This window comes from Buteo buteo, unplaced genomic scaffold, assembly GCF_964188355.1.
Source record: "Buteo buteo unplaced genomic scaffold, bButBut1.hap1.1 HAP1_SCAFFOLD_58, whole genome shotgun sequence".
In the NCBI taxonomy this organism is placed as follows: domain Eukaryota; kingdom Metazoa; phylum Chordata; class Aves; order Accipitriformes; family Accipitridae; genus Buteo; species Buteo buteo.
The window spans coordinates 396102-417400 of NW_027439224.1; the positions used below are offsets into that span (position 1 = coordinate 396102).

At 49.3% G+C, this 21299-nt stretch overlaps 1 protein-coding gene across 1 annotated transcript; it reads left to right on the plus strand.

The window, feature by feature from the left end:
* Positions 1–1614: 1614 nt before the first annotated feature.
* LOC142027804 (proline-rich protein 22-like) lies at positions 1615–3300 on the plus strand. Its single transcript, XM_075022011.1, has 2 exons — positions 1615–1717; positions 2192–3300. The coding sequence occupies exons 1-2, from the start codon at positions 1615–1617 to the stop codon at positions 3298–3300; spliced, it is 1212 nt and encodes a 403-aa protein (XP_074878112.1).
* The last annotated feature ends 17999 nt before the right edge of the window (positions 3301–21299 follow it).

Sequence of the window (21299 nt, forward strand, 5' to 3'; positions counted from 1 at the left end):
GAGGACGAGCTCTCCTCTCTCACAGCAGCCTGGGGGAACCACGGGCAGAAGAGGTGAAGCCAGCCCTGGGCTTGGGGTTTGAGGACTGCTCACCGCTTCCCCAGCCACCCTCCCTGGGTGGAGAACTGCTGCAGCACGTCGAAGGCAGAGAGCAGGGCCCAGCTCTGCACCACCAGCGCTTTGCCGGGACACAGGCAGCCTGAGCAGAGCCTGGACCTCCCCGTACACCTCACCGCAGACAGCCAGAGCACACCCAGACACCCAGGCATCCTCCACGTGGAGGCCACTTCCCACCCCGGCTGGCCAACGCGACGGGCTGCCTACCTTCTTCAAGGACGGCAGCAGTTTGATGCTGACGAAGCCCATCTTGTTCTTCTGGACATGTTTCAGGAGGAAAGCATCCTTGGCCAGGTTCTCGTCAGAGAGCTGGAATTCCACCTGGGACACAACCCTCCTGACCAGCTGCCGGTCAGGGACGGAGTAGCTGCAGTCCAAGAGATCAGCCCCCAGAACATCGCTCGCATCGCAGAAGCTCCCGGCAAAGCAGCAGGGACGCGGGTGTGACTTGGTGGCCTTTGGGATGTGCAGCACTGCCCGGTCCCAGCCACAGCGGTGCAGATGGCAGAGTGTTGAGGAGCGGGGCGGCTCAGCTGCACTCTGAAATGAAACGGAGTTTTATGGTTTTAGAAGCGCGCTTGCCTTCACGCCCCCAGCATCGGTCCCTGCCACAAGTTACGCAGCAGATGGCCTTGCACAATCTTGCAGTCAGAGGTGCCTCACGAACAGAGTGCAATCTCTTTAATTAACAGGATACAGGCCAGGAGAGATCTTTGGCCTCCGGTTCACGGCAGTTGTCCCGACTCCCCAGGCCACACACTGTTCGCACAGCGGGAGCGAGAGGCCTGTGTCCTTGGTACCAGGGTGTCCTTGCTAGTGCCGAATCCTCCAAGCACGAGGAGGGGATGTACTAGCCCCATCCCTGGGGTCCCGTAGAGCGCAAACAGCCTCAGCGCCCCGACACCAGACGTTGGGCAGAATCCAGTGCTTTTCTGGGAGCACGCGGCAGTGGGTACCGTCTCCTCCTGGGTGTCACGCACCCAGGGAAAGCGCCGCCCCCTCCGAGGGGGATCCAGAGCTGCTGCTTTTCCCATCAGGAGACTAAAAGACCTGACAGCACTACTGGAGCAAGGGCTGGGGGAAAGCGTGCCACCGAGCAACACCGCGTGACCTTCCTTTGCGCCCTCGAGGTCCTTTTTCCTATTTCTGCCTCGCTCCGGTCAACGCAGCGAACAGAAGCACGGGCAACAGTCACAAATGCATTTGCCATCTGGCGCAAGGAGGCTGCGGCTGCAGCTTGGTCCCCGCTCGGCTTGGCTGCATCAACTTGTTCTTCTTCCCCCACCGGAAAAATACTGTTGAAAGCAAAGAGGATTTGCACCCGCAGACCCCGGGAGCCGCCTGTAGGCCCCAGGGGCACCCCAGCCTCCCTTAACCCTTTCCCTCCCCAGGACGAGCTGGGGAGGCTCTTGGGGGTGGGGCGGAACACAGGGAGCCTCCGCATTCCTTCCGGGGAGACGCCAAAGAGTCCTTGGCAGCCAACGGCCAGAAGGGACCATGGCGCGGCCACCAGTGCAGCTCCCACCGCGTGGGCCCTGGGGCCCCCCGGCGCCCCAGCTTTTCCAGCCCTTCGTGCTCCCCAAAACCTTCTACCCTCAAGGTAGGGACCAACCACAACCCCTGCAGGCCAGGGATGCTTTTGGGGACCAAGAGCGGAGGTGACCGCCGGCCATCGCTCCTGTCTCTCTCTTTTAGGCTCAGCCAACCTGTGCCGCCTGCCCGCGTGGGAGCAGCCCTTCCCTGCAGCCCAGGCACCCCAGGCCCCCCAGGCACCACCAGCAGGTATGGCACCCCAGTCTGCTCTGGCACCTTCGCCATCCCCATCACACCCGTTCCCCCGGCACTTTTCGCATGGGGGTTCAGCAAGCCCCGGTGAGCATCCTTGCCCTCGCCTGGGCGGTGCGTGCCCAGGAAAGCTCATCTGCAGAGAATTCCCCAAATATTTGGGGCCACATCTCCCATTTCACCTCCTAGATGCGAGCCTCCTCCCTGATTTGCAACCCCGTCCCACCGGCACAGCAGCTCACCCCATGGGGATTGCCCCAGCCACAAGCTCCCCACGCCCCTGGCCCAGAGCTGGGGGATGTCGGCCATCGGGGGCCGGCTCGGCGGGTGCCCCTGGAGAGTCCCCCCGGCCCAGCACGGCTCCCCCTCACCCACACAGGTCTGCAGAGGGCTCCATGTGGCTGCCTCTTCGATCCCCGGGTCTTTGGCATCCAGTGGACAACCACCCACCTGCCTCCACCGGCCACCGCCACGCTCGGCCAAGGCGCCGCTTCTCTGCCGGGTGCTGCCCTGTGGGGTCCCGGGGGCTGCGGGGCCCCCCTGGCCTGGACAGCCCCAGGGACCCCCCAGAGCCAACCACAATACCTCGCACCCTACAAAAATCAGAGGAGTGGGGTGGCCCCAGCCCCTCTGGAGCTGCCAGTGTCCATCCCCGGCTACCAGCACATCGAGGGGCAGTTGGCACAGATCAACATCCCCAGCACGGCCACCCCTGTGGGGGCACCCCTGGGCAGCGATGTCTCCCCCAGCCCCTGCGCTGCCACCCACAATCAAGCCACTGGGGACACCGCAGGCGACCTTGCAGTGTCCGAGGAGATGCTCCTGGAAGAGGCCCTAAGGCTCTTCGATTGCTCCCTGGATGGAGTGGGGGTCAGCCAGGATGGTCCCAGCAGCGGCCCCATGCCTGGGGACCCTGCTGGCACCAGCGGAGAGGGGAGAGGGATGGCCCCAGCCCCCCCAGCGATGCCAACACCCATCCCCAGCCACAAGGACATCGAGGGGCCGTTGGCCAAGATCAACACCTGTGGCATGGCCACCCATGTGGGGGCACCCCCAGGCAGTGACGTCCCCCCCAGCCCCTGCGCTGACCCCCACAATCAAGCCCTTGGGGAGCCTGTAGGTGAACTTGCAGCGTCTGAGAAAGTGCCTCTCCAAGAGGCCCTAGTGCTCTTTGGTTGCTCCCCGGATGGAGTGGGGGTCAACCAGGATGCTCCCAGCAGGAGCTCCATGCCCGGGGACACTGGTGGCACCGGCGCAGCCACCCCCAACCGCAACTTCAGCTCGCTCTCGCTGCCTGAGGAGCTGCTCACCCCTGACTACTGCATCCCCGAGCTCAGCAACATCATGCTGAGCCTAGAAATATTCAACATCATCAGGATGGAGCCCCAGGAGCTGTGAGAGGATGCCGGGATGGACCTGCCACCATCCCCACCTGCCACGGCAGGCAAGCGGAGGAAGAGGCAGGCGCAGAGCTCCTTGCCAATGCCACCCAGCAAGCGCAGGGCTCTTGCGGCCAACGTGGGTGTGTGTGTGGGGGGTGGGGATTAGACAGGGGTGAGAGGGATGGAGATGGGGGGAGTGGGGGGTGGGAGAGGAGGCGTGGGTATTTGTTGAAGGGGAGGTCGGGGAGGGGGGTAGGGAGGGGTTAGACCAGCTTGGATGGGACCTTTTCTCTTGTCTTTTCAACTAAAAGCTCCTTCTCCAGAACCGCTCCCTGCCTGTGTGGGAGGGGGAGGGAGAGCAGGGGGCACCAAAAAACAGCACCCGAGAGGTGCAAAAGCCCTGCTGAGCCCCAGATCCGAGCCGGGGAAAGCCCTGAGGGGAACCGAGCCACCCCCAGGGCCGAGTCACCACCAGCGGGGCAGGCAACGGTGGGGCGGCACACGGACGACTCCCCTCTCCCCTTCCCCAGGGGGAGCAGCCCTTTGGTGGGGAAGCCAGGACAGACAGGTCCCTGCAGGACTCACGGGCACGGCCCCACACAGAAAGCAGCACGCAGCCCCTGCGACAACGACAGACCTTGGGGGCCGGGGGGGACACAGGCACACACGACAGCAAGGGCTCCAATGCCTTCATCTTGAACCCCAACAGCGTCCCCTCCAGCGGGGACGGGGCTCGCTGCAGAGCCCTTCAAAGCCTCAAGACCATCACAGCCTTCCTCAGGTCCCACTGACCTCAGCCCCGGAGAGCCCAGCTTTGCCTCACTGACACAGCAAAATAACCCCAAATCACCCCAAGAATGGCGAGGGAGGGAGCTGCGGGCCAGGCAGGGACCCTCCTCCCCTTGTCTGCCTGCACCCATTTACACCCATTTACCAGCAAAACTCTCCCTGCAGGATGCAATTTGGTGGGAGCAAGATTTGTGGGTATGTCTGCACCCAAAACGCAGCAGTACGTGGCACCCTTTAACTGGTGTTCTTCCCAAGCCCATTCACCTTTGCAGAAAAAGGGATTGTCATCCTGCACATGGCACAAAGCAGGACACACACAGCCCATGGTGGCTGAGAGGGTTATAAGGGAATAAAGGCACTGAGCTGGTAAATTCAGCCACCAGCACTTGAAATCAGACAGTGAGTCCCAACTCAAGAAGCGCTTGCTCTCCTCCCTGCCATCACGCCTCACCATCGAGCTATTCAAGCCGTGCCATTGTACCAGCTGTCCCAAGGGTGGCCCACAGCATCTGCCCAGCTTCAGCAGGCACCAAGGCCAACCCTTACGCTTCCCCTGCCTGACCCTCCGACTCAGCTCCAGCCCTTCTGGGGCAGCCCGTGCAATTTGCCATGAGCTGCTGTTAACACTCACGGGCCCACTGACAGTACTGGATTTACTCCAGTTTATGTCAGGAACAGTGAGCTCACCCAGGACATTCGGATTCTTCCCATCCTCCCACCAACCTTATTCATAAACAGCGGTTGGTTTGGTTTTTTTTAAACATTACCGTGAAATGCAGCAAGAGGTCAGCAGACTGCATCATCACACAGACGGTCCAGGAGATGAGACGCGGTGAGCCGGGAGGACAGAGTCAGCCCCTTCCACCGTTCAGCCCCTGGAAACACTTTGAGACAACCAGAGGGTCGGGCTGCTCCAATACAGCTCTCTCACTCCTGGCTCTGGAGCCTTCATCTCACATTCCCCACATCCCTTCGGCCTTTCTAATCACAGGCTTTAGGGTCCCTACATACGTCCGTGAGCAAATATGGATTTGCCTGCACTGCCTACAGATCATAATCTAACTCCACACACCTTAAAGAAGCTCAGCGCACACTCCACGTTCTTACAGCTGCTTTGATTGCAATTCAGTCTCTAGTACATTACCCTTATTTATAATGCCAGGGCTTCAGCATGGTGCCTCAGGCACTCTAAAATTATTACAGGGCCCTTTTGACTTGCAATTCCCTTCCATTCAATTCCATTTTTAGTTGTCAGCAGGGACTCCCATTGACCAGCGGTGGAAGCCAACCGTGCGCAGGCAGACAGCACTACTGCATGTTAAGCCAATCCTATAGAAATTACTTGCACGCGGCTCAACGCGACGGGTCATCTCAGTTTGAATGAGAAACACCGGGTCTGGAAGAGCAGGTGGCAGAGTGCTCCTGGGTGCAGCTTCCTTGGAGAGGTGAGACATCCAGGCTTGGAGCAGCACCAGGGGTGCTCAGCTGCAGCCCCTCGACAGTGCCATCCGTCCGGCTGATGCAGCCATCATTTAAAAAAATGGCGAAGGAAAGTGACTTTAACAATCAGAGCTCTGGTGAAATCAAACTTCAATTATTTACCAAATCTCACTTTTACAGTCACCTAGCAGCAAACCAGTTTCCACGGCTGGTACAAAATATTAAAACCATCAAAATATTTAGACATACCATACAGAATGTATGGAAATATGCTATCAGTTCCCCCCTTTCTGTTTGAGGCTACTAATTCTTTTAGTAGTCTCACTTGAACATAGCTTGTGTCACAGTTGCGCACAGCGTTCTTTATCTCCTTCCTTCCGTTCATTTATGCTAACATTAACAGGCTGTATTTAAGAGAAATGCTACTAACTTAGACAAATCTTTAAGTTGACAACTTACTTAGCTGTATTTAGGAATACATGAACTAATCTACAACCATGCTGTTTTAGAAGAAGGTACCTTTCATATTCCTGGGTAAAAAAAACATTATATACAAAGACATTCTATGTAAATTTTATTTAATGGATATATCCTTTCAGCATTTTTTTTTTCAATATAATGACACCATTTCTTCAGCTAGAGAAAACAGTGAATTGCAGAACTACAAGAAATGGATTCCTGAGGATGACAGGGAGGTAAGTATTTTGTTGGCGAGTTATCGATGGGTTTATTTGCTTTTTTCTTATTTAATCTAGTGATGACTTTCCCCTTTGCCTGTTCTCAGCCAGGATTCACTCTAACAGCTGGTGACCAGGCAATCACACTCACTCAGTAAGTTATCAAACACCAGAGGCCTTCATTTGCATAGCCATGTTAATCTGCTGTTCACAGCACATCCTTCGGTTCACTTTTAATAAATAAATCCCACAAAGAAAATAGCAGAGGGGAAGAAAGGTTGCTGTGCTGCTTTCCAAAGCAAGCAGTAGCTCAGGCAGCCTCAGAAGGGATAGTTCTGCCCACTCTACTGAACAGAACAGCATCCTCCTCTGTGAGCACTACTGCTGCTTTCACGAATAGGCCCTCTGAAATAAGGTGCTCAGTCTAAGGGTGAAGAATCAAGCCCCAAATCAGTTAACTGCTGGGCCAGTTCCTGGCTTTGCATTTCCCATGACAGTCAAAAGGAAAACGCATTCCTGCACTCTAGAGACAACATTTTTGATTTTCAGGCAAACTTTTTTCTCCTGTACCACCAGACCCTGGAGCCTGATGCATAGTTAGATGTTGAGGATTTCTTGGCTGGGCAAAGGCATGTGAGCATTCCAGCCGCTATGTGGGAACGAAGCATAAGTTTACAAAATACTGTGTCCTTGTGCGCTGGGAAAAAAGAAGATAAGAAGAGCCTGTCCTGACAAGCAACACCTGGATGCTGAAGAATGAGATAAGTAACTGCATCCACTGTGACCTTGGCAAGGTTTCATAGACAACTTTGAGAAAGTTCCCATGAGAAAATTGCGGAACCTACATAGCTGCAAACCACAAGTAGGTGTGTTTTAGTAACGAATAAACATTAGCAATGTACCAATCATATTAGGACTAGTAGGCATAATTATCGTAAGCTGTATAAATATGACCTATCTGTGCAAATAAAGTGAATCACTTCTATCACTCATATTGAGTCGTCTTCAGTGCATTCCTCTGCCGCTCGCAGTTAGACTTTTTCTAACCTTGACACATCACTGCTATTGCAAAAGCTCCAACAAATTCCTTTTGCTTTCTGTTCAAGGAAAGTTTCACCAATCTCCAGGAGAAAACAGCAGCCCCAGTTTAAATCCAGCCTGTGCCTTCTCTGCACAGACAGTATGAAAGAAAAAACAAGAGGTGAAATGTAAGCCAAAGTACTGCTGCTTTCCTAACCGACTAAAAGCACGAAGACCTCATCCTTGAAACAACACAGTAAATGACCCTGTGACAACAAGCACAATCCCACAGAGGTCACCAGATGCAGAAACACATCCTTCTTTCTCCAACACCTTTTCCCTTGGCCCCCCCTCCAAACAGCGCTCGTGCGGGCTCCAGATGTCTCCTACCTCGGAAGCACCTTCTGCCACAGCAGCAATGTTCTTCTGCAGAGTTCGACACCTCTGTCACCCCAACCTTAATCACAGGATGAATAAAGGGCCTGACAAAGTCTACAAGGGGTCCATCTTTCTCAGCCTTGTCCTCTTTTTTTAAGCTGCGGGGCTCTTGTCTGAATGACATTTTTCTAAGTACAGCTGGTAGATGAGTGTTGGAAATCGGTGCCAGGAGCTGAGGCTGGAAGAGAAGACAGGATTTTTGAGCTGGAAGGCGCGGGAGCCTGGGAGGGGGCAGAAGAGGGGCTCTGCAGCAGAGCGAGGGGCTCTGCAGTGAGGGGCTGCCAAACAGGGCGAGGCGCAAAGACGCCTGCGATGACGACTCGCTGGGCAAGTCTGTATTAGCGACTATAGTCTCCGAAATCACTCCCCTTCCACCTTCTGGAAGGAGCGGGGCGGGAAGATTCTCCCTGTGGGAAGCAGTCTGGGACAGGACGTGGGGGACACGTGGGGTTTGCGGAAGGGCTCTGAGCGAGCAGCAGAGGCTGCCGAGGCAGTGGTGCATCAGGAGCTCGGGGCAACAGGGGCAAGGCCTTTCCCTCCGTGCTGTGCCCCCACACTTACATCTGGACACCTGTGGCCAGGGCTACACTTGGGGCTGGAGTACGCAGGCAGGAGCCCTGCTGCCAGCTCACCCCCTGCTTACACACCTACCCCACGCACAGCACTGCTGCCTCCTTCTCCTGACCAAGGAAGCAACAGCCATAAGCTACCTCTCCAGCACGTGCAAGCAGGCCAGTACACTTTCAAACGCGTTTCCTCTAAAAACATCCCAGACAAAACAGATGCCAAGAGCGACAGTGTCATTCTCTGCCTCCAGAGAAGCGGGGTACTGCTGAGACTGTCCACTGCACACAGAGAGAGCGCTTTCCACCAGCCGTACCAACACACCCTCACCAGGTATTGCCTGTTGATTAATTACTTGCACTAGCTGATCTTCCCCACGTCGACTTTCGGAATGTTGGGCCATTATGGGACTTGGATTCCTCCCAGTACGAGGCAACAGCATCTTTTTAAAGAAATAAAAATAGCACTGCTAAATGGGTACAACTACCTCTCATATTACTAGAGTTACCACAGAACGCATCGTTGGTAGAATTCCACTCCGTCTGGGTGACTCACTCTCTCGATGATTTTTTGAGCCCTTACATCTTAGCAGTTTACTGAAAAGGCAGGGGTTTTTTGGACAAAAGCCCAAATAAAATACTTCGCAGTCCATGTAATTCTCGGCCTTCCTATGTTCCTATAGGTCTGCTTCTCTAAAGCGGATAAATAAATCATGCATTTGGTTTTCAAGTAATGCTATCAAATGCCAGACAGACATCATCTAACCCAAGAACCCATTAACTGACCCAAGCTTTGCTCCCCACGAGACCAAAGTTTTAACACACTCAAGATTTAAATGCATTTTATCAAAACTGGAACATACATACCTATGTATATATCTCATCCCTTCTGCTCTGAACAGCACCAGGGAAAAATGGAAAAAAATTAATTCCAATAATTTACTCCTGAGCTGTCTTGTGGCTCAACAGGCTGATTCACAGGTCAAAGAAACTCGCAACAAAATAGCAGCAGAGCTACTTTCATTCTCCATTTCCCAAGAAAGAGTATTGCAGTTATGTTTGCCAATATTCACCGTTTACACCCATTAACCAAACTTCCCTATTATTTATAACTTCTTGGGGTATGATTTCATCGCTTTTACACATATGCCCCTCTGCCTCGCACTACAACCATGGATCCTACTTGAGGTTGCTCACCGAGTACAGTACGATTTCACCTTAGTACACTTAGAAATATCTTTGTGAATGATATTTCACAGCATGCTCTTGCATGTCCCCTTCAGTTAGTAAACCATCATTGATACGCTCTACGTATCTGTATTCCTAAAGTTGTCCTGTTTCTGTAAAACTGATCTTAAGTCAAGCTGTTATGCAGCTGTTCCATAATTAAATTGCATACCATAAAAGCTGACGTAGAAAGCATTACCACGTTGCAGAAGGTAAATATTCATAGATTAAGCTTGTTCTCTTTAGCTTGAAGAACTAGGCAAATTAGAGATCAGAACTTCTAAAATTAATCAAAACCTTGGCAGATGTATTAACAAAAATAAAGCTCAGTGTTTTAAAGAAAATAAAAAGAGTCTGCTTTAGTTCAAGCTCTGCTAAAATTACCTGATGGATAGGTGCCTAACGTGCATCCTGTGCCAGACACTCTGTAGGCACAGAGACCTTTCTTATACACTTTCTTAATTACCTGCATTGCTTATCAATACTCACTCATTCATATAGGCATAGTCATTTAAAGCAACTTATCTTAGTAGGGCTATTTTCATCACAGCTCGCTTTGAATACTGTCTCATTTTGGCAACATCAACTGGTCAATCCTTAGGTATACATCGGATTCCCACAGGTACCCACACATACAGAATCTGGCACTTGTGAGACAATGCCTGTGCAAAGGCTAACGAGGTGGGTAAAACAGTCTCATTTGGTGCATCCAGGATGGGTGCTGCATCCTCTGTCCACAGCGTGGACAAACACAGGACTAAGATGCACGCGATACAGTGAATTTACTGGGTGAGAAGGGAGAAAGCGGAAGAGGATTTGCCTTCTGAAACTGGACAGTACTCTTCTCAAGAGCAAGAGCTGCCACTTTTATTAACTGTTTTCAAAAATCTGCAGCTAAGAGGACTCCTTTGAGCTGAGTACTTAACAGTCCTTCTCCACTTGTACATACTTGACAAATACAAGTGTATTGCCCCTTAGGGTGTGTTTTGGCTTGATGGGGGTTTTGTTTGTTTCTCCAGAAGAAATTACTAGGAAGTAGTAAATGTCAGCAGCTCTTCAAGTATGCTTGTGTGTTTCTGCATGGTTTGTAGCCCTGCCTCCAAAGGAAAAACACAGGCACACAGTTTAGCATTGAAAATACTTCACACTGTACTGATGGCTTCTTTTCTTCTGAATCTCAGTTTGTAATTGTTGGAAGCCAGTTTTCTAGTCATAAACTTAGGTGAGCTATTGGAAAAACCTGCTGTATATTATCTTTATACTGCTATCCACCAGCATGGAACTTACTGTCCTGTAACTACACACCTCAGATTATAAAATACATATGCACGTGTTCATTTCAAATGATCAGTTATTTACGTCATAGCTGAAGAAACATACCTCAACGTGAGAAAACAAGTATACACCTACTCACTCAACTGCAAGTTGTAAGCTTCACTGCAACACACCTTAGACTTTTAGTTTCTTTCCAGAGGTGAAGATGACAACAGAAAGGCTAGACTCCAATGCTGTTTTCACCTACCCTGAATGTTATTTCAAGTTATTGTTCTGTGATTAATACAAAGATTACACAGTGATATGGCTTGAAAGGCTGACCATCTTTCACGCACTCTGCAGAGTGGGAGGTTTTGCACATGAATCATAGAGAAATGGGAATCAGCACAGGTAGATCAGTGATTTGTCTGTCACACGTATAACAAAGTGTTAAGAGGTTAACTTGCAATTTGTTTCATTTTTATCCTTACATCTCCACCACTGGTAAGCCAGTTGGGTGAGATCCTTCATTTCTGTAATTCCAACTGGTTTACACTGTACTCAAAATTTCCACCTCTAAACATGGGCCCACTCAAAACAAACAACAGATTTCAGGTTTTAAAAACACTTTTTTAGTTTTAAAACATCTCTAAGTTTTACAGCAGTCCAGTTGTATGTGCAACTCCTTGCCCGTAAATCCACCAGTCTGATGCTCATTTACATCATAGGTCTTTCACCGAGCACAATGTTCCTGAGGTGGGCACAATGCGATATGTGCCAGTGTAGACTCTTTTCCATTACCAGGGAAGGTAAAAAGATGCTTCAATATCACTGAAAATTCAGGCTGGATGGAAAAACACACAAGCAGAAAATGCTGATTTCAAAAATGCCAAGGCACATCCTTTCATTGCCCACATGGAAAAAACCCATAGACCAGGTATGGCTATGGAGATCTCTTCCTCCACCCCACTACTGCCTAAAAGGACAACGGGCAGATTTTTCACGCTGCTTGGGACCCACAAAGACCTACAATTTGCTATTATATTTCTGCATGCAGCCTCTGCATCATGTGGGAGCAAAGAAATGCTCCTGCTGCCTTGCAGCCCTGCCACTCCACAACTCTCAGGACACCTCAGAGCTCTGCACATCCACATCGGTTCTCCTTGGGTGGACATTCCCAGAGGAATTATGCTGCTGTGAGCATGCAAAACTGCGTAATCCAAGCCACTTGAAGGAGATACAAAACAATTGTACATTTTCTCCTTAATAAACAGTCGCTCTGGACACAGAAGTCACAGACTGTCTCTGTTCGGCAGCACGTGGGATAGCGGCGCATCAGTCACATCCTACATTTTCTCTGTGTTGTTTCTTTCTTGTGCAACACTTGCAGATATCCACTGGGGAATATGGTAATCCCAAAACACTGCTGCCTCCATGCCTCCACAGTCCATGTGAATTTCTCAACTTGGGTCTTTTCATGTGTCTGATATTTACAGGGACAGAATCTCCGGCTTTGCTTGTCATCAATAATACATCTATCCTATGAAGAACAAGAAGACTGGGACACCAAAAAAACCCCCAAACCCAAATGACAGAGAAGTCCATTTCTCTTTCAACTGCCTGAAAAAACACTTTCCTCCTGGACCCCTGTGGATATACGCAAAGAGAGAGAGAATGCAGCCTTTGAACAGTAACTGGCATAAATCTTTCTCCTCTGATCATTCTCCCTCTGACTCATAAATCTCAATCCACCAAGAAAATAGTGCACAGCTCTCACAAAGCATGACATGCACCTAGAAGGGAGCCACAATTAAAAGAAGAGACAAGAGAGACAAATGATATGGCAGCCATTTCCTTAATGAACAGAACACTCTTCCCTTCTTATTCGTCATAATGACTACCAGTAAATAACAGGAACAAGCAACAGGTTTGAATACAACACCGATGAATTTAACTTTAATGCAAGTAAAGTGCCTTACAACAAGTCTAGATTGAAAAAGATGTTGAGAAGGGTGGTTTTCAGAGAGACTGCTTACATTTTAATGTTTAGCAAGACCTGAATCTGCAGTAGATGGGTACAAAAAACAATGAGAAAATGTCTTTTTCTTTTTTTTAACAAGTTAGGGCAAGTGAGAGTCATCTCTCATTTTTGTGTGTTCTTTAAAAAAAGAAGAAGAAAATCCAAATGAAAAAGGCAATAAACAAATACTGAGACCTGGCAGGGAAGGCGGGCTTTATTCTACCCCACGACTAGCCCTCAACTCCTGTTCTTCTGCGGTCATGGTCACAGCTCTCCTGCATAGCATCACCTCCCCTCTCTGATTTTCAGACCTCACATACTAGCTTAGGGAGCTACAGCCAAGCTTCGGTGCTGCCCAGAGAGTGTCAAAACGTGAGAGGTGCTAAAGGAGTCCTGTAGGTCCCTCTCCACCAGCTCACTAGAGATGGGCTCTTGCTAGGACTCAGGCAAGGTAGGGGGAAGGCTGGCTCGTACCCCTTATTCCCACTGATGCCACCTTGACCCACATGATTGAGCCTCGTGGGCTGACTCCCAGCACGTGGTGCTGTGACTGAAGTTTTCGCATTTGGAGCGCTGCAGCATCCTCTCTATCCTGTCGATCAAATGGCCAGTTGCTGGCACGAGCAACAGTTTACATCACTCACAGCCGAACCCGAAATACAGGAAGATTAGCTGCCAGGGCCATTTAAGACTCCCAAAGCAGAACAGAAGCAGATAAGGGAAGCAAAGCAAACCCTCCTTGGAAAGATAAAGAAACTTTGCAGCTGACACAGGAAAAGCAGCTATTAAGGTAAGCAGGGGTGTTACCAGTCTCAAGCTAGAAGTATTTTGAAAGGTGACAGCAATTAAGAACCCATGCAAGCCTTGAGCTTAAAAACACTCTGGCCTTGAAGGAACTCAATCTGCCTTTCTGGTTCCCAGGACATATGGCCTCAGTAACAGATGATATATATCACTTCCTAGTTCAGTATAGCTACATAGGTATCCCGTAAGGCTTGTCTGCTACAGGACAGAGGGTCTTTGCCTCACCTGCTGACTCTTCAGCTGCCTGCTACCCTGGCTGATCACTTTGGAATCACTGCTGCCCCAAGCCCCCATGTGCTAGATGGAGCCAGCCGGACTACTCCATGATTCCAGACCAACTTCAGCTGTCACACAGGCCCTGGACCAGGATGGCAGGTTGCACTGAACATTTTGTCTCAGGCGAGCATCTCCACTCCTCCCTGGATGTCACCGTCACCTTGTACCATGGGATCTCTCCTGCCACAAGATCCAGCACAGCCATTACAACCCATAAGCACCACCGCAGTCATATACCCCAATCCAGTGTCCCGGGTCTTCGGACTCAAAAGAACAGCCCGTCTCTCCCGTACATCAAAACCAATCAAGTCTAGCAGAAATGATGACATCTTGGACACATCGAGTTTTCCGCTGGAACAGTGCCACCCTGGTGACTTGGTTCACTCCAGGCAGCAGTCTGGGGACAAACGCAGCAGTTTCTCTCTTACCCTCCAATATAAAGCACTTCCACAAACTTCTAGGTGGTATTGGGAGAACAGCACCCAAACTGTCTCTCATTTCTCTGCTCCCTCTGCTGGGTGCCAGCCCAGCATTATCAAAATGCCTGCTTGGGTAGCGCTGGCAGGCAGCGGCACACAGAAGCTAAAGCAGGCTGTAAAGTTACTACACAGTCTCCCAAAGAGCTCAGTAATTACCACTGTTAATTCTTACCAAGACCAATAGCACCACTACTCTTTACAGGGACCAAGCAGATCAAAAAGCAGATCCGGGAAGAGAGTTTCTGAGTTACAGGCTTCAGCGTCGGCAACCGCTGACATCTCCAGCCAACAACCAGATCACGCAGCCTGGACAAGGCCGTACGCCCACCACCTAATATTCCACACTGGCATCAGTCCACAGCCACTGCCAACCATTGTACGTACATGGATGCTGATCCACGCACAGCTATTCAAAAAGAAAGGCATCACAGCCCCTGTAATTGTGAACTTGCATCTTGGTGCAAAGAAAGACAGTGGATATATCGGGTTTGTTGCATAAAGTGTGGGCCAAGAAGCTAATCACTGCTATGTGTCTCATGATACTTTTTTCCCTTGTCAAAAGGGGATAATCCACCATTCTCCATAGTCCACTGTATTTTCAAATGTAATTCCAGTTGGGGCCTCCCCTGCCTTTACTAGGCAAACAGACTAAATGCCAGTGAGAATGGATTTTAAATCTACATTTTAAGCACTGGAGAAGTAGAACTAGTCAAGACACAAAATTACTTACAACTGCTCCCTCACTGCAATATTCCAAACAAGATGATACTACAAACTCTTTCAATTCTCTCTTTAGAAAGGTAATCAGCCTTGCATAGACCAGTCTGGGGCTGGTTCTTGGTATCTTCAGAAAAGAGATAGTAAAATAATTGTATAAGACAATCAAGACCCTTCGGAACACTTCTTCATTAGGGAGGGATCGTGCACTAGACTTATGCCGGGTATAGAGAGGGGGTCGGTTTCATTTGGGTTTTGCTTTACATCTTAAAGATGGATTATTACCGCAGGAAAAGTACAACCAAAATGATTGAAATAGTCACATTCCTCCTTCCATAAGGTTTAAATGCATTTCAAGCTCATATCTGGAAGCGGAACAAAATCAAACATAGATCTCCTCCTAATTTTCCAAGCTACAGAACAATAAGTACCGCACAGTAGAAAACAAGATCTAATACAAGAGGTGGCAGCTGGGATTTCATGCTGCTTGTATGTATTCACGTAAACAGATATGCAATCACAAGCAAGCGTCACTCCTTTGACACTGGAGAGGCATTCTCTTTCTAGCTGCGCATGGAAGGGATAGTTTCACCATACACGGCTCCAACAGCAGTGAATCAGAACTAGCAAGGGAGTCGCTGCATTTTACAGTTCGTAGCAGTCACGTTCGAAAGCAAGGCCTGGTTTTTCTCTCTGTAAAATCAGTTCATGCAAGCCCAACGTGGCCCCACGCACCCCCTGAGATTCAGCCACCAGATTCCCAATTAAGACATGCTGAACTGGACAACTTGGAAAGCACAGTTCAGTCCCCAAAAGGCAACAGGGTAACAAGATCTTCCACTAGCCTCTAGTAAACAAGAAACAAGGAAAGCCCATGCTTGCCAGGCAATCACTTACCCTCAGACACACCAGGCAAACTCTGTCATGGAAGCACTTGAAGATCACCACCCACAGACGACCTTGATGAATCAAACATGCAGCCCATCATACAAAAGATGCTACTGCCTCCTAAGCCCCAGTTTGCACCATAATATCAACAAGATCCCAAACTCAGTCAAAACACCACAGTGTTCTTATTTTCTCGTGTCTTTAGACAGTAATTGCAACGTACCCTCTTCTCTTCCACTCCCCTGCACAGCTCAAGCGCACACGGGGCTTCCTTTCTTTATGAAACTAGACAATTAAAATTTACTTTGGAACAACAATTTGTTTGGATTCCCATCTATAAAAGCCTCCAAAAATGCCACACTGTACAGTAATTGCTCTACTGGTGAAATACAAAGGTTCGGTAATGTTTATAAAGACACTTAAACTGCATGAGCAAAACTATCTTGCTTAATGACATTTTCCAACCCTTCATGCTATGTACAAGCTCACTTCTTCCAAGAGTCACCCCTACTCACATGATCAAATCATGCCACTTGAAACGCTCTGACATTATTTGGGCATATAAAAAGGTTGAAATTATCGTGACGACGGCAACCTAAGGACTGCAGATACCCAGAATCTGGTATCAGAAGTGAAAGCTGAAAAAAAGAGTTAGATCTCTTGAAATTACACATTTTAAATACCAGAGACACAAAGTGTTTAAAAGCCATTCAATACCAGGGCTCACCATAAAACCATAAAACCATAGAAGGTTCTGAAACACTTGTCCTGAATCATTTCAATGGAAATATTAAAGGATGAAAACGCTCCATGGAATTACAGGATTCATTTATATAGACTGACAAACTCACTTTGTGGTAACATGTTTTTAAATGTCAAGCAGCATAAACAAGGTATCTGAAATTACCACCTAATACAATGACTTGAACTTCAGCGCCTTCAAAATCACAATTCTACGAAGACTGAAATAAGTTTGACAGACTGAGGTATAATCAAAATCACTGGAGTCAAGAGAAATTTATCCAAAGCAAAAACCATTTCATGCTTGCACACATGTATGTGTACTAGAAAAGAAAAGTAGAGCGTAGGTTTTCAACAACGACCAAAAAAAGGCTCGAAAAACACTTGGAAAAAATAAATTCTGCCACTCACTCCGCTTTTGCTGGGCACGCCAATTTTCACATTTTGGTCAAAGATCACTCGGCGTCTCCAGTTTACCTCACTTTGAGAAAATCATTTTCAGAAAACATGCCTCCAAGAAACATCGGACAACGGTACGTCCACACGATTAAATAAGAGGTAGGAAAACCCAGCAATAGATCTATCACACACTTTACAACAGCAGCGATCGCTTGCTTGCAAGCCCCTGGCCAGAATCCTTCTCCTTGGCAAAATAAATTAATGCTAGACAGTTCTCAAGACATCACATCAACAGGAAAAGGGTTAGCTCTCCCTCGCATCAATAAAGCACATCATCTGACCTAAAGCGCAAGTCTTCACCACTAAACCACTTTCAGAAGAAACAGTGCCAACCTTCAAAGACATCTTCCTAGAGTGAGCTGTCTCTCCTGACCATTTTGACTAGTTACAGACTTTATATCTGTCTAGTTCTTCATCTTTTAGGAAGGCTAACGAGGTCAGAGAAGTAAAGGACAAGTCCAGCCAGTATTACTTATGGACCTCTTTTTTCACTGTTGTTCAGTACAGATACGCAGCATTGCGGAATCCTTCGGGACCCATTTCTCCCACCAAACCCACACTGCAGACTTAATCTTAAAAACATATCCTCTCAAGGATAAACAAAAGTAAGCCCATATCCGCCAGACCTGAAAGATGTTTTCACCAATGCCTCAGGACTGTCCACTGCTGCTAGTTCATCCGCTAAGCTTTCTTCAGGAGGTCTCGGGTCACTGATGATGGTCGGCTTTGGCCTTGCCTTGAGGTTGCCGGTCAGCCCACCGATAATGGGGTTCCACAAGCAGTTCTGTCATTTAAACCCTGCAAAACCAGACAGTCAGCAAAATACATTCATAGGCCTACTGCCCAGCCTCTCAGCAGTCTGCAAAACAAAGATGCTCTCTCATCTTTTTACCTTTGCATCACCACCAGTTTGGGATTAAGCCTGAAAACCCAAAATAAAGCTCCAAGTGGAAATAAGCACTAACTTTCAGCTCATTCCAAGTCCAAGACCACAATGCTTCCCATAAAAAGATTTGGTTACAGAACAGGGAGTTTTCACATCTCAGTAAAAACCATCCTCTCCACATCAACTTAGAGCTTAGCATGTGTTGGCGTACCTGTATTTGAAGCCAAAGAACTAACCAGAACACAAAGTACCAAATCAATACAATAGTAATCGTTGCGTTTCTTTGTGCTTAAATTACAGATTTGAGATATCACTGAAGGGCGCCTATCAAAAAAACATACTTCTTTTCTGCTGAAATTGCAGCTTTTCCCAGCAGACATTCAAATGCCAAAATATTTCTATGGATGGCCTTTTTACACTTACTTCCAAGAGTCACCAGGCGCCTCTTGCATGTCATTCAGAGAACCCATCCTCATCTGTAAGCCGAGCTCCACTGACAAAGTACAATTAGCACCCTTCAGTCAGATCTCCTCCCCACCCCTGAAGAACAGAAGACCTGACTTACAGCTCCTCAAATTCAAGGACAGGGAGGGATCACTCCCCGCTTGCGGTCACGGTCACAAGACAGGCTCAACCTGAGGAAGAAACCAAATCAACGTAACCTGCTACCCATCAAATCACAACAAGGCTACGAGGAAGCAAAACCCAGCCTGAGAACAGCTTCCCCCCGGGGAGCCCTCCCGCCTTCCCGCCTCAACTCCACTCACTCCCCGCTCTCTCCACCTCCTCCCCCCGGCGGCGCAGGGGAACAGGGGACGGGGACGGGGGCTGGGGTCGGTTCCTCACCCCTTGTCTCTGCCGCTCCTTCCTCCTCAGGGGGAGGAGGACTCCGCGCTCGGCCCCTGCTCCGCCGGGGGGTCCGTCCCTCCCGCGGGAGACAGCCCTTCACCAACTTCTCCAGCGTGGGTCCTTCCCGCGGGCTGCAGTTCCTCACAGACTCCTCCAGCGCGGGTCCCTTCCACAGGCAGGGTGCAGTCCTTCCGTCACAGACTGCTCCAGCGCGGGAGTCGCGGCCATTTTGGGGGACATCCGCTCCCCCGCTCCCCTCCACGGGCTGGGGGGGACAGCCTGCCGCCTCCCCGCGGGCTGCGGGGGCATCCCCTCCTCCTTCCCTGACCTCGGCATCCGCAGAGGGGTTCCTCTCACGTCCCACTCCCCCGACTCCCTCACGGGGCCTTCCCCTTCTGAAATCTCTTCTCCCCGAGGCGCTACCGCCGTCGCTGAGGGGCTCGGCCTGGGCCAGAGGCGGGTCCGGCTCCGAGCCGGGGGAGCTTCGAGCAGCTTCTCCCAGGAGACGGCCCTGCGGACCCTCCCCCGCCACACAAAGGAAAAAAAAAAAAAAAAACCCGGCACACACACAAACAACCCCGAAACAGGGAGGGAGCAGATCCCGAGAAGAGCAGCCAAGGGCTGCAGCGGTGCTTACCTCAGTCAAGAGGCTTCTCTCAGCAGAGGGGCAGCAGGCCTCCATCTTACTGGATTCCAAAGGAGTAACTGTTATAAATGAATTTAGTCCCAAACAGGATTCCAATCAAAGTTAACAATTTATTCAATGAATAAAGGCAAGCAAACAGCGCTGGGCGCGCCGGGACCTTCTGCTCTACCACAACGCGCGCCGCGAAAAACAAGACAGCTTCTTTTGTAGTCCAACGCTCGTTACATATTCATACTAGGAGTGTTCTTCTCCACCTCCTGGTTGTGGGGGTGCAGTAGTTCTCCCAGAAACTGGTCTCACCTTGCACAGCACCGGCTGCGGTCACCAGGACCCAAACAAGTTCACAACAGACACCTCCCTCTCAACAAATGCACACCACAAATGGCCCATCGAGATCCCAAGCACTGCAATCCCTGAGGCCAAACACACATCCAAATGCCTCAGTTCTCCTCCAGGATAGTTAACAACAAAACCGGCTCTGGGCTGGCAAAAAGAGAACGAACTATGCACATATCATCTGTCTCCTCCCGGCCTGCGGTTAGACAAGGATCCACAAAATGGTTAAAGGTTACATAGACAGTGAGGGTCACATTTTATTATGCGGCCCTAGCATTGTTTATAGTGACACGAATCAGATGAACATATTTCACAGTAACAAAAGAGGATGGACTGGAGAGAGAAGCCATGGACTGAAGGAGGGATTTACTTAAGAAGAGGTCTTGTGAAATAAGAGATCCTTTGTCTGTACAAGGCATGCCTTGCTAACGACTGGGCCCCTGAAGGAGAACGAAAAGGCTGAGAAGAAGGGACCATCCTACCCCAGGAGGCGCCGAGAAGCTGAAAAGCTGCTAATAGGCACGAAGTCAGCAAAAATCTTGGATAACCGGAGGAAAGGTAAAGGCAGCAGGGGCAGATCAGACCACCGACTCAATTCACGACCAAAACACTTACACACACACACCCCCCTTGGGCATGTGCTGTAGAAGAAAAGAACACTGGACCTTTAATTCGAAGTGGGGGAACTTCAACCCGATAGAAACTGTGCGAGATAAGCGACTCCCGGTAATAGTTTTGGGGAAGAACTTTGGAAATCGAATGTGTATAACTGAACTTGATAGCATATGTCCATACATTTCATGTGGTTCGTTCAAACTTTTATGTTTTTAATATTTTGTACCTTCTATGAAAACTGGTTTGCTGCTAGATGACTAAGTGAGATTTGATAAATGATCATGCATTAAAATTATGGCTGAAACAAGAGACAAAGGGTAACTGGGGAGATAATTACAAGAGTGTAGTCAAGGGACTAACTAGTAAATCTTCATAAGTTTTGCAGTCCTTTGCTCTTATGACGAGATGTTCCTGTACACTAGATGAGAACAATGCTGAAACTGACCACATGTGATTGAAGCTGCATTAAGCTTCAAGATCAAAGAACAAGGACAAGAATAAAGACTTCAAGGACAGCCAGCAAGAACTTCAATGGGTCGGTGGTCGCAAAAGCAGCCCTTCGACTCAAAGGGATCCTTCATTGCGCATGATCGGATGTAGGCAGTACTAAGATAATCAGTTGGGATCGTTTTTATGTATATGTACACTAATTCGATTAATATGCAATTACTTATTCTGTATAACCTGTTTGTGCTAAAGCTGTGGTATGGACGCTACGTGGAACTATCCCCCGTGCATCCAGCACTGCAATAAAGAATGCCTGCTTTCTAAAACGCCAAAACGAGTCTTTGAGAGTTTCTTCGACCAGCTTTTCGGTGTCATTTTGGTGACCCAGATGGGACGAGGCTTCTGAGACTCGATGGACTTGGGATCGCAGGACCTCCAGCTGGC

Coding starts and splice junctions, on each gene's coding strand:
- LOC142027804 (XM_075022011.1), top strand. CDS start 1,615: ATGGCGCGGCCACCAGTGCAGCTCCCACCGCGTGGGCCCTGGGGCCCC. Junction 1,718..2,191: donor CAAAACCTTCTACCCTCAAG/GTAGGGACCAAC, acceptor CCCCTGGCCCAG/AGCTGGGGGATGTCGGCCAT.